We start from the raw sequence: 13,962 nt of genomic DNA on the forward strand, positions 1-13,962 counted from the left end.
AGATAAGATAACCTTTATTAGTCCCACACGTGGGAAATTTGTTTTGTCACAGCAGGAAGTGGACAGTGCAAAAGTTATGAGGCAAAAATTAGAATACAATAAGAATAAATACAGTACACAGCTGTACAGAATAGAATAAAATACTATATACAGTAGAATAAAATAAAATAAATATACAATAAGATAAAAATAGAATACAAATACTATATACAACTGAGTAAAAATACAACGATGCCAGAAAAGATTATTGCACTTAGTATTATTGCATATGTATGGATGTGTGTGCTTGATCAGTTAAAGTCTTTATTATGGAGTCTGACAGCAGTGGGGAGGAAAGACCTGCGAAATCTCTCCGTCCCACACCGTGGGTGCCGCAGTCTCCCACTGAAGGAGCTGCTCAGTGCTGTCACAGTCTGCTGCATGGGGTGGGAGATGTTGTCCATCAGGGATGACAGCTTAGCCGCCGTTCTCCTGTCACTCACCACCTCCACTGGGTCCAGAGGGCATCCTAGAACAGAGCTGGCCCTTCGGATCACCCTGTTCAGTCTCTTCCTGTCCCCAGCAGAGATGCTGCCGCCCCAGCAGACCACACCATAAAAGATAGCAGAAGCCACCACAGAGTCATAGAAGGTCTTCAGGAGTGGGCCCTCCACCCCAAACGACCTGAGTCTCCGCAGCAGGTACAACCTGCTCTGCCCTTTCCTGTAGAGGGCGTCTGAGTTATGAGTCCAGTCCAGTCTATTGTTCAGATGAACACCAAGGTACCTGTAGCTGTCCACAGCCTCAATGTCCATACCCTGGATGTTCAGTGGTTGCAGTGGAGAATGCTTGTGCCTGCGGAAGTCTACCACCAGCTCCTTGGTTTTACTGGCGTTGATCTGGAGGTAGTTCAGCTGGCACCAGTCCACAAAGTCTTGGGTCAGACCTCTGTACTCCTTGTCGTCCCCATCAGTGATGAGGCCGACTATTGCAGAGTCATCAGAGAACTTCTGCAGGAAGCACTGGGTGGAATTGTGGGAGAAGTCTGCAGTGTAGATGGTGAAGAGGAACGGAGCCAGAACCGTTCCCTGTGGGGCCCCCGTACTGCAGACGACCCTGTCCGACACACAGCCCTGAGTCCTCACATACTGTGGTCGGTCGGTGAGGTAGTCCAGGATCCAGGTAGTGAGGTGATGGTCCACTCCAGAGTTCACCAGCTTGTCCTTCAGAACCGAGGGAAGAATGGTGTTGAAGGCACTGGAGAAATCAAAGAACATGATTCTCACAGTGCTTCCAGCGGTCTCCAGGTGAGCGAGGGAACGATGTAGGAGGTGAATGACGGCATCGTCCGCTCCAATGCCAGGCTGGTAGGCAAACTGAAGTGGGTCCAGTGATGAGCTTGTTAGGCGCCGAAGCTGAGCCAGGACCAACCGCTCCAGGGTCTTCATCAGGTGGGATGTCAGAGCCACCGGCCTGTAGCTGTTGAGGTCCTTGGGGCGTGAAGTCTTTGGCACTGGTACAACACAGGAGGTTTTCCAGAGCTGTGGGACTCTTTCCAGCCTCAGGCTCAGGTTGAAGAGGTGCTCCATATTTCCTGGATTACAGTTGCTTATTGATTTAATGATAATAACGACTGATATGATCTCTCATGTCTGTCGTTGTAACCACAGGAGCGATCTCTTGCAGTTGACTTGAAACAGTTTGTCTTCTTGCTTTTTTTTTTTTTTTTTTTTTTTTTTTTTAATCACTCAGTAAAGCTGGGCTTACACTCTGCGATTTTTGTCCCATTTTAGCCGTGCGACCATTTTGGTGATCGGCCCGATTCTGGCCTTCATCGTGCGTCGTGTAGTATACGCCGGGTAACGAGAAGCGATTAACACCTCACGACCAGCTCCCGATCATCAATCGCTTGGTCGTGAGGATTTCAAACCGTTGTGAGGGTGTCACCGCAGCTGCTCACACTGAGCACGTGCAAAGACATAAACGTCGGTGAAAAAGACGGAGCAGCAGTGCAGCGTGTGATCTGGACACAAGCGATGGAGGCACACCTTGTAGAACTTTGGCTCATCCGAGCCTTTTCAATGTGGCCTCACAAAATTATCACGACCACAACAACCGTGAAAATAGTTGGATTTACTCTGCTGCTCAATCACAGCTGCCTGATCAATGTTTTTCATTAGCAATTTAGCAAAGTTGATGTGGTGGTGTGTCTGTGTGAGTGAAAGACAGAGGGAGAGCGACAGATTTTCTGTTATAACCTCATATATCCATTTTTATGGGCGCACAGTGTGAGCACTCGGGTCGCATCAGAGCATCGGGCCGTATAGTGTGAGACCCTGCATCGTGACCTATGAACTTCTAACCCTGCGAGTCAATCGTGCAGTTTGAGCAGGAGCTGGATAACGCGACTGAAAAAATCGCAGTGTCTGCCCAGCTTAAGTGAGCTGCATATGCAGGGCAGATCTGCAGTGTAGAATCGAGGCTGAGGTTACAGATTGCATTAGTGACAAGAAAGAAATTGGACTTTGATTAACTTTATTCTAGCCAAACCTGATCCATCAGACGTGCCAAGTTCGGCCCAGGCACTGACCTTTGCAAGTACGACACCTCTTAGTACAAACAATTATGTGTGGCTCATTAAAGGCAAAGAAGCAATCGTGCTCTAAAAACCTCATAACAATGGAGAATGCCCGCTTGATGTGTGGAATTTGATTGCCATCTGCAATAACGCTCACTTGCTCAGGCTGCTCACACTTTAGGAGAACTTTATCAAGGCAATTTGTTTTTCTTTCACAAGACTGGAAGGTCTTTTCTCCCCATGTCGATCTGCCTCGCTCTGCTCCTTTCCTTTAATCCTCTGCACAGGAGGTGTGTCAGTGCCGGAGAGACGGGTAGAGAAGACTGATATTAGCTTAACCAAATCCTCAGAGGAGGCAACCCTCTCTGATCCACTTCCAAATTCACTTCGTCCTTACCCATTTGGTCATTTGCCACACACGCTGCCTCTTGCGCTAACTGTGTGTGTGCGTGCATGTACACGTCAGAGAGAGGAAAGCCTGCCGACAATGCTGTGCATCCCCCCCGGTCCCTTCTCCCTCAGTCTGCCCCGTCCTTGTTTTACTTCTTTAAGTTGTTGCTGCTGAGGTCAGACTGGCACAGGCAGGCTTTGTTGTGAGCACAAGAGCGTGTGTGAGGGAGGGAGGGAGGGAAAAGGTACTGTTTTGCTGTTAAGCATTTTGGCCACAATGCCAGAAGTAGTCGTGGCTCGCCTTTCTGTTTTACTCTGGATGGGATGTACAGACGCACACTTGAACTCCAAACCACCTGTAAGCATTGCTGTGCAGACTGACTTGCATCCCGGTCTCTGCACATGCTATTGAAGTCTTTAAATACCCACTCGTGTGTCATCGATTGAAAGGATTAGGATTGAACTCTGGAAACCTTTATCATCCACTCTGTTATCGGAATAAAAAAAAGTGGCGCAGGCTATCGGAGCAATTTAATAGAGGCATAGGAGGCATCTTTGAATCAGATAAGTAGCTTTTACTCCCTCGGGTCTCTCTGGAATCGTTTTTTTTCTTTCTATCCAAAGTCTCTGTCATGTTGAAGCAGGATGTAGGTGAGACGTGAGATTCCATTATATCTGACACACACGAAAGGGAAAAACCACACACAGGTTTCTATAATCATTTTTTCTCTCTCTACCTTTCCTCTCCCTGCCATCTCCTCTGTTTCTGTCTTTGTGAATACGAACTTGAACTAGACTATGTGATCTGCTCATCCTTTTTTCTTTACTTTTTCTTTATTCTACTCCAAAGTCTGCTGGAGTTATTCACTGGAAGTCTTTTCAAAGGTGCATTTGAAAGTAGTGTAATCCCAAATGACTCATCTCACTCTCTTTCTCACAGTGAGCACTTGTCCTGCGCCTTCACCTTCTTCTTACATGGCGAGAGCAACGTGTGCACCAGCGTGGAGATCAACCAGCACCAGCCTGTCTACCATCTCACAGAGGAGCACCTTACTCTGGCTCAGCAGGCATCCAGCCCCTTCCAAGGTGGGTCACTGCTGTGTGTTACCCAGCCTTCAGTGACGTGCAAACATGTGACATAACATCAAGTCACGTCGTCATGTTGTTGAATTTGGTTTATAATGGTTTCAGCTGCGTGGTGATGGGCATGTCGCTCCTACTTGTTATCATAGTGCAGGCATAGATATGTGAATTAGTTCAGCAGTCTTTTTACATTTTTCCTGAGCAGATTAAACTAGTGCAATATGAACAATTTATATCTTCACAACTATTGAAATGAATATTTAAACTGTCTTCTCGTTAAATTAGATAAAGACTTAGTTAACTGTCCAAGCATTTGTCCAGAGGTATTACTAAAGTGTCTGTAGAGTAACAAGACTTTGGTGTCACCTCATAATTTCAACCTGACCTTATGAATGAAGATCTGCTGCACAGGAAGTTCCTAATAATGTGTCAGGTTGATTTGATCTGCCAGACCTCACCCTCACATATTGTATTTTTTCAAATGGCAGTAAAATAATTTTTATGAGGGTTGTTGCTTGTTGTTTGCACAGAGATGCTTTTTTTGTATCTTTAATTTTGTGCATAAAACTACGTTGTAATCCAATAAAAATCTACCAAATAGTACAGAATGATCCCAGACAAATGAAGCACAATAAATATCGCGGTTGCCCTGTATCGGCTGCAGGACTTTATTACTTAAGACTTAAAAAACAAAACTGGATTCTCTGGATTTTGCTCTTCAAACAAAAGGCTTATTTTTACACTGAATCAACACATTATTGCAAATTTTCTGCTGCTTGTCATTGTAAGTTTTTCTGAAATAGATTACACAAGTCATTACAACAACGTGTCTGCTGCTGAGGACACAAACCACAAAGTTTAGAATTAAAGTTGATGAATTATTCAGTGTGAGAAAAATGTCAGAGCTGTAAATAAAATCACATTTAAAGTTTCTGCCTGTTTAAAAGTCCAGAGCTGTTCAACCCCACAGCCTCTTGAACCGTTGTTACGGTCAAATTTATTTTCTTCTTTGGATTCAAAGTAACAGGTCACTCATGCAGAGTGGCAACTTTTATCTTACAGTTACTTTAGACTGTTGAACACGCATAAATGGATTTTAATAAAATACTAATACTGCTTGTTTACATCATTGTATTTTGCACAACTCTGTTGCTTGTGAAGCTCGCACACAAGAATTTCACTCACATGTGCTGTACCAATGTACCTGCACATGTGATGTGACAATAAAAGTGATTTGATTTGATTTGATGGTTAACAAAAGTGTAGAGATATATTTTTTCTGAATGAAATGGATCAGCAGTCTGTGTGTTCGGTGCTGTTTGTAAGATAAATCGTATGTGATCTTCTGTCGCGCTGTCTTTCGCTGCTCTTTGGCTCGCAGACAGCTCAATGAAAAGTCACACCCCATCCAAATGTTCGTGTAGCGACTTTAATATGCATAGTTTCATACTCGTGTAGGAAGAAAACAGATTGCTTTATGAATACGGTCATTAGATGTAAAACTGCTATCACACACCCATCCTGTTGATTCTTCTATTAGTAGAGAGGTATGAGTGTCGTGTCATTATCTAGTACTCGGCTCTTTCATTTGCATACTTTGCTGACTTGCCTCGAGTGTCCTCTCAGCAGCGTTGGACCGCACGAATGCGCTCGGCTGTGATGTAACGTGTCCCCCTGCACAGAGATGATGCAGAAATTAAAATCATGCATAGCTAAAATGAATGTTTTGTGGAAATTTGACAAACCAGCCCTCACGAGGCTTATCTTTATTTAATCTTTGTGCACCAATAAAAAATAAAAAAATAAACCCAGTTGGACGAGACGTTTTCCCAGAGGAAAAGTTTGCCGCCTTTACCTTTCTCATTTATGGCTGGATAGATGTGATGCAGCTGTCCTCTTTTTCTCTGTACGCCCCCTCCAGAGTAATAATAGTGATCACTTCCTCCATTCGCCACAGTAATTCCTGTACAGACGGCCCCTTTAGTGTCTCTAGAGACCTCATGAAGGGAGGTGATAATACCTCTCAGTTAAAGACGAGTACTTTAGATAAAAATAAAAAGACTATCAGAATTTAGCATGCAGATACGTATGGTGATGTTTATGGGGTTTTCCAGTTATTTAGAAGGATTATATTGCTCACCAGCTAAGAGTAACTTGCGACTGTTTTGTTAGTCTTTAAATACTTAAATGGCAATATCTCGCCGAGTTTCCATCCTGGTCAGGTAATTGAGGGCTCAAGGTTTTCAGAGATGCACACTGACACCTCTTCTCTTTTCACTGAGTGATAATGCTGCTGAGTACGCTCATACAAGTGATCCACAGGAGCAGTTTATTAGAATGATGCATTCGTTTTTGTAGCATTGGAAACACCCTCATACAGCCCAGCTATGTGAAACTGATGCGTACACCTGTCTCTACTGTGAGAGCGTGTGTGTCTGTGTGCAGGTGTGCGTTTTCACCGCCGCAGTGTGTATCCTCCTGGCTAACCAAGCATAGCACCGAGAAAGGCCTGACTTCCATCCCCCTTTATCCATCTATCCGCCGCCCCCCCCCCACCTCTGCCAGCTTGGTTTACTGCGCGGCAGAGCGCTCTGGCGGGCAGACCTCTCCAGGATGTGACCTCATAAAAGGGCGCAGAGTGAATGTAATGAACTCTCAGCCCATTACACTGATCTGAGCACATTTGACATGTCTTCAGGGAACCAGAGATGGACTCACAGCCAGAGAGAGGGGCAGGAGGGGTAGCTCGAGAGAGGGGAGGATGAGGTGCGGTGGCGATCAGGGGGAGGGGGGTAAACCATTTCCATAATTGTGCTGAATTTGATCTCTCCTCCACAATTGGCCCGAGGTCTTACGAGCGCGTGTGCGCACAGCAAGAAGTGCAGAAAAGGAAGGAGCAGGGCTGAATTTAATCAAGGTTAATGTGATCGTCCATAGCTGGATGTTGTCGTGCATCTCAACGTAAATAACCTTTTGTTCTTCTCTCTGTTGGGTTGTTTTCGCTGAGGTAGTGCGTTCTGTAGGCTGAAGCGAAACAGTACGCCGAGGGGCGTTCGGGGCTCGCGTCTAGATGACGTGTTTTTATAGCTTCTTTCTTTTTTTTTAAATGCTCTGAGGTTCATTTGACAGTAAAAAACCAAAATAACATTATTCCTCCAAGTCACCTGACTTTGTCTGGTGAAGCTCAACATTGCTTCCAATCTGCTGCAGTGCTACTTATCTCCCACTGCCACCTGCCAGCGCCGTCCTTGAAATATCCCGAAGTGTCGGATCTGTTTGTCACTTTTTTCCCTTTGTGTCCAAACAGTGTCGTTTAAAGTTGTAATCCTTAAGATTTCAGCCCTGGTCAGTTTGATAACGGGCATGGTTGGCTTGTAAAAGCAAGTGCGGTTAAATGCTGCAGAATTCTTTGAGCCCCGACTTTGTCAGAAGCACAACAGAAGAGCAGCAAGTGAATCTGTTTAAAGTTGTACCAAAAACAAACTTGGATTGCCAGTCAAAAGTGAGGATAATCAGGGTGTGACTTCAAGTTTCACTGAAACAGGAAGCAGCTGTTCATCTTGTCCAGAAGTTAGGTGTACAGCCTGCTGCCCTCTGTGGTTGCTCCTGAGCCTTTTCCGTTTCTCCACGCGGTATTTAAAAGGATCCGCTTGCAACCAAACCTGCCACAGCATGTGATTGTTCTTGTTTCCTGTTGCTCCTTCATGATAAGTCCACAGTTGGAAGCTTTTGATGCAAAGAGCTGAAGTTAATGATTCATTGTAACTGCTTTTTAACCTCCTCGATCATTTTTTGCCCCTCGTGTGTTTACTCAGGTGGGCCACTTCGATCCTGCTATTAAAAGCTAACATATAGGTTTTTAAAAATTGCTTAATAGAAATGTGTTAAATGGCTGCTTCCAATAACCTACTGAACATAAATGGGACTTTATCTGCACATGCTCAAAGCTCCAGGCTCTTTCCTGGAAAGACTATTTGTGCACACAGGCTTTCTTTTTCTACCCTCTCCTTTTTTTCCATTGTCTCCTGCCATTTTCCTATCATGAAAGCTGTTCTGCAGTCCAGCCGCTCAATCAATACCTGGGGACAGAGGCCATCGAGTCTAGTAATGACATACTAGGAAGGCAGAGCAGAGAGGGACATTAACAAATGCTCACTCACACACCCACCAAGCCAGTCTGTTCGTAGAACCATTATACCCCCCTTTCCACATTTCAATGCATAATAGACAAAGAGAAAGGAGAATGGATGCATAGCAAGATGGTGTGTGTGTGTGTGTGTGTGTGTGCGCGCGCGTGCGTGTGTGTGTGTGTGTGTGTGTGTGCGCGCGTGCGTGCGTGCATGTTTCCAGTTGGTTTCTGTGCTCATACGTATGCATTATGCATGTTAGTTTATGGTGCTATCTGCATTTGGCTGATGGATGTTGGTCTGTTCTGTAAGCTGACTGATGGGCTCTCTCTGCCACTCTCATATGTCTGTGAGGTCAAGTGTGTTTGCCAAGGACTGGCCCCTTTTATAAGCCTCTGTTTATGGGCTCTGAGAGGCTGCTGCTTCTCAATAATTGGCGTCTGGAAAGGTCAGAGCGCTCCTGATTCGTCCAGAGATGGCAGAATGACAATGAAAGGAAAACACATGTACAAAGAAAGACGAGATGAATGATGTGAAGAATTTAGCGACAATAAGAACAGACAGGAAAGGAATCGCAAGTGGTATGGATTTAGAGAAAAAAGGGACCAGGATGTAATGGGAAAACACGAACTAGTTTTTAAGTGTAGTTGTGGAAGATGTGATGCAGAATGGAAGATTCCCAAAGTTATGCTGACTCTTTCCTTCTTGCTGCTTTTCCTTCCTCCCCCTTTTTAGTGATCCTGAGTCCATTTGGTCTAAATGGAACACTGACTGGCCAGTCCTTTAAGATGTCAGACCCACCTACCCAGAAGCTGATTGAGGAGTGGAACCAGTTCTATCCCATCAGTCCCAGTGCCAAGGAGAACGTGTCAGAGGACAAAGTAGAGGACATGGACTGGGAGGATGAATCTCTGGCCTCTGTTGAGGTCCTCGTTGGTCAGTATTTATTTTGAATCCACAATCTTAAGAATACCTTTTTCACGTGTAGAGTTTCTAGTTTAGTTTGACTGATTTGTGATCCTGAACTTTTTGCATGTTTTGGTTCAGGTGGTGTGCGTATGGTGTACCCAGCCTGCCTGGTGCTGGTACCCCAGTCAGACATCCCTGTTGTGACCCCTGTGGGGTCCTCCCACTGCACTGCCGTCTACTCGGGTGGCCACCAAGTGCCTGCTTCCCAGCGAGAGCCCGCCATGTCTTTGGTGACACTCACCCCTCCCACATCACCCGAAGAGGCGCAGACAGGTAAAGACATAAGACTCCTGCTGAGTCCTAAGTTGAGGATTTCTCTTAACATGACTGGAAGAATTTGTCATCTTTTGTCAAATGGTCTGTTAACCTTCCTCTTTCCTTCCCCAGTGGACTCTCACTCGGCTCAGAAGTGGGTTAAGATGCCTTCATCATCTGATGCGTTTAGCGTGGACAGAACAAGTCACCACGGAGGAAAGATTCCACGCCGGCTAGCCAGTCAGATGGTGGAGCGTGTCTGGCAAGAGTGCAATATCAACCGAGCCCAGAACAAGTACGTGTGACATTGTGCAGAGTGCTTAAACATGAAAACTGCCACTAGGCATGCCGTAATGGATGCATCACCTATCGGTTACATTGGCTTTGCTCTCAATCAGACTTGTTTGTCTTCACCGTATGATTATGGGAAAATATTTGACAGTAAATTCAATTTAATTTTATTTACACAGCACCAAAGGCACTTTATAATGTAAGGTAGAGCCTACAATAATACATACAGAGAAAAACCCAACAATCATATGACCCCCTATAAGCAGCACTTGGCGACAGTGGGAAGGAAAAACTCCCTTTTAACAGGAAGAAACCTCCAGCAGAACCAGGCTCAGGGAGGGGCGGGGTCATCTGCTGTGATTGGTTGGGGTGAGAGAAGGAAGACAGGATAAAGACATGCTGTGGAAGAGAGACAGAGATTAATAACAAGTGTGATTCAGTGCAGAGAGGTCTGTTAACACAGTGAGTGAAGAAGAAACACCCAGTGCATCATGGGAATCCCTCAGCAGCCTACACCTATTGCAGCATAACTAAGGATTCAGGGTCACCTGATCCAACTATATGCTTTAGCAAAATCAATCTAGACCCGTGCATTAACTGGTACAAACATGGTCACTGATCATTCCTGGTTAAAAACATATTATTTCAATATATGTGATGAACAGGAAGAAACCTCTGGCAGGATAAGAGGAGCAGTTACCTCTGTACAGAAATACTGAGTGTGTATTACAGCGAGTTGTGTTTATATACGTATATAAAATGTAGATAAAACTGAAGATCTGATTATTGCTTATTTGATATTAATTAGAAATATCATAAATAACCACATTACTTGCACAGACATAGATGAATTATTCTGCTACATTTCTGTCTGCTTTTTATTATTGATTAAACTCTGAGTTCTGAAGAAAACCGGACAGATATAAATGTCGGTAGTCAAGTAATAGCTTAAAGTTTTAGGCCTTGGGTTGTTTTTATTATTCTACAGCAGTGACTCTGACACGTTGGGTGCACCTTGGGATCTGTTGCCTCTTGACCAAGCACAAAACGTTCCCTATCGTTAGCTGTCAGCCAAACCATTACCGCTCCAAGGAGGGTGATAAAATCAGCCGTGGCTCAAAGCTTTTACCAATCGCTGCTGTATGTGAAAGAAAAATGGCATCAAAAGTGGATGGGGCTGTTCACATAAATGCTGCTTGAAAGAATTGGGGAAATTGAAAAGTCTCAATAGAATTTCGTTTCGACTTTTTATTTATTTATTTGAACTCCCTAGGCGAAAGTTTCCAGCTGCAACCAACGGTACCTGCGAGGAGGAGCCAAGTGAGAAAGTGGGAACCTGGGATTTTGTGGAGTCTTCACAGAGGTCGTACTGCAGCTGTTCGAGGTCAGTCGATGTGCAGTTCACACAGGTATTGCTCATATGTGTGCGCTCAAAGACATTTCAAAGAGGTTACATGGAGTCCACAGGGCTTTGAACACCGGCGCAGAGGGCCGTACTCAGCAAAATATCTGCAAGTTACATCTGCGTCTGGACTTTGACAAGCATATTATTCTTCACATTTTTCAATTTATCACTATTTTGTGTAAGCGACAGCCGTGGCGGGGCTGAAACCTCTGCTGGCTTGTGTGTTTCTGTAAGTCGGACGTTTTTATTCCCGCGCTGACTGGAGTGATTTCAGGCGGAAAGAATAGTTTGACCTCTGATGTAGCTGTTGAGGGTGGTAAATGGAATGTGTGTTGTTAATGTGAACAAATAAGCTCAGATCATGTGTTTGCCCTGGTGTTTTATCAGTCTGAATCAGCCCAGCTGTCCTTATAAAGTCCTCACTGAACAACCTCCTCTGTATTTATTTAGGATAAAATAACACACCCATCATATGCATTAATATCATTTTGCATGCAGTAGTCTAACACCTTGTAAATGCTATTCTTTGTTTGCTTATGCCTGCAGACGGTTAATATTTGTCCTCTCTGGTTAATATATAGACATTCTTGTCTATCACATTTTATTTAATGACAGTTTTTAGATCATCGTAAACAGCATGCTGCTATGTCTGCGTCCCATGATCATCATCTTCTCTGCCTCCTGATAAACTGCAGATACAGGCAGCTGTTTAATCCGCTGAAACGCAAGCCTGACCACTCCAGTCTGCACATCTAACCAGTATACTCTATGCCTGGATGCTTGACTGGTTTTGTCAGAAGTCCAAACCAACTGAAAGAAAGTCCTGCTTTGTGGTTGATAATGAAGCGCTATCTAAAGTGGATCTGTGTGCGTGTTTGGGGAATCCTCTGCACCGGGCTCGTGCACCTTGGACTGCAGATGAGCAGAGTGAATTGGGCCAGTCAGCTGGAGCATGTTAATTTGTTGGAAAGCACCCAACTCTTTGGCAGCACATAAATGGGAAGCTGTGCGTTGCCAGTTTTACTGTCCATTAGCTTTGTTTTGTAGATGGAAGCCATACGTGTCTGTTTATGTTGACAGCTGAATGCGAGGTCACACACAAAGCCTGCTTATTAAAGAGGGACACTGATGTGTAAGTGTTGCTTGCAGCGTGAGTGCTGAGCCGTCAAAACGGAGGGTAAAAGATGACCTCAGACTATTTTTCTTTGAAACGTGTCTGATGGGATGTAGGAGCCAGGTGATACCAAGGTGAGGTACGGGAGAGGGGCTTTGGTGAGGTGGGTGTTCTAGCAGGTCATGGCCCTGGTGAATCCTTCATATATTTTGTGTCTTTTCTTCTGACAGCACTCTGTGAATGTGCTTCATTAATTTCTGTTTGGCTGTCTGAGGAAAATACAATATTGATGTTTTAGAAGATGATTTTTTTTTCATGCCATCAGTTTGACTGTGAATAATTAAAAAATGTATGACTATGCATTAGCCTTTGTGGTTTAGCTGTTACAGCTTTACTCTGGAGCTGATCCGTGAAGTGTTCTCTGCTAATTGTGTTGGGATAAATTTGGGGGGCGGTGCTGCCTTGTTGCTCGTGAGCATAATTGGGCTAATTGATGTTTTATAAGAGCAACGGATGCGATGGCTTAAAAGGAAGTTTCACACGAGCTGCACAACTTCTCGTAAAAGACTCTCTGTATGTGCGAGTGTTTTGCTCCTTGTCATCAGTACGTCACGGTCTCACTGCATTTCCCTGTTTTTGCTCTCCTGCAGATACAAATTAGTTAAGCAGCGAACAGCCAATAACACGGGCCAGCCTCAGTCAGCTGGCCAGCCATCCCAACCTCCGACCAAGCACAAAACTGGAGGAGAGAAGCCAGAGAAGGGTGACAAGCAGCAGAAAAGACCCCAGACACCCTTCCATCATCGCAGCCTGGCCAGCGACGAAGCCTCCATAGACACAGAAGCAACAGCTGGACAAAGGTTGGCCCTGAGGAGTCAGGATGGAGCAAGATTTCCTAGTATTCGCTCTGCAGATGTATCTGCCATCCAAAAAGCCCCCCAGCTCCACAGTGGGGGCGTTAGCACTGGGCCATCAGAACAGGCCAACTCCCCTCAGCCCCCACCACTTAGTCCCCACCCCTGTGAACGCAGTGAGGAGTCAGGGGAGGGCTTGAAGAACCCTTCGACCCCCAATAGCCAACACTTTTACCAGCCGCAGCCGGAAGCTTGCCTGGTCGGGGTGAAGGGCAGCAGCGAGGAGCAAGGAGGGCCAGAGGCTCTGAATCAGCACTTCCAATCCCATCAACCCAACCCCCACCCCGGAACCTCAGCCTACTCCGAGCCTCCTGAGCCTACCGTGTATGTGGGTGCAGCGATCAACCTGGAGGACGACAGCTCCCACGCACCATGGAGGTTATTCAACTTACCCCGAAGGAAAGAAGCCGAGCTGCCCACGCCGCTGCTGCCTGGAGACAAGTTGAGAGAGGAGGCAGCCGCATCACAAGACAACCTGGTGTCGGTCACAGAGTGAGTGGCAATTACACTTCAGTCCCCGTTCAGTGGCCTCTGTTTGGGAAAGCCAGCTATCCCAGCTTTCCTACTTTGTATACGGTGCCAGTGAGCCGCTTTGAAGCACTTTCAACAGCCCAGAAAAAAATAGTTTAAAAAAATAATAACACATCTGCCTCCTCTTTCCTCACCCTTGCTGCCCCTCCTATTCCTCCTGTTCAGTGTAACACTTAGCTACACACAGCTTTGTGACCTTTTGACTTCATACATCACCAATATGCAGGGCTAGCACTACTCAGTGATTCCTTCACACAAGCACAAGAGAGCAATGAGGGAGAGAGTAATGATGGAGTTGGATAAAGATAAAACACTGCTATTGTAAT

At 45.3% G+C, this 13,962-nt stretch overlaps 1 protein-coding gene across 1 annotated transcript in view; it reads left to right on the forward strand.

Annotated features, from left to right (window-relative positions):
- med13a (mediator complex subunit 13a) overlaps positions 1-13,962 on the forward strand; it is a 71,462-nt gene that overhangs the window by 36,329 nt on the left and 21,171 nt on the right. The window contains exons 4-9 of the mRNA XM_085419842.1: positions 3,888-4,033; positions 8,893-9,093; positions 9,205-9,399; positions 9,514-9,676; positions 10,946-11,056; positions 12,842-13,597. Of these exons, the coding sequence (XP_085275968.1) occupies positions 3,888-4,033; positions 8,893-9,093; positions 9,205-9,399; positions 9,514-9,676; positions 10,946-11,056; positions 12,842-13,597 (1,572 nt within the window). The remainder of the gene's footprint in view (positions 1-3,887; positions 4,034-8,892; positions 9,094-9,204; positions 9,400-9,513; positions 9,677-10,945; positions 11,057-12,841; positions 13,598-13,962) is intronic.

Source organism: Rhamphochromis longiceps, linkage group LG10, assembly GCF_057381845.1.
Source record: "Rhamphochromis longiceps isolate RC_006_pf linkage group LG10, R_longiceps_female_GT1.1, whole genome shotgun sequence".
NCBI lineage: Eukaryota > Metazoa > Chordata > Actinopteri > Cichliformes > Cichlidae > Rhamphochromis > Rhamphochromis longiceps.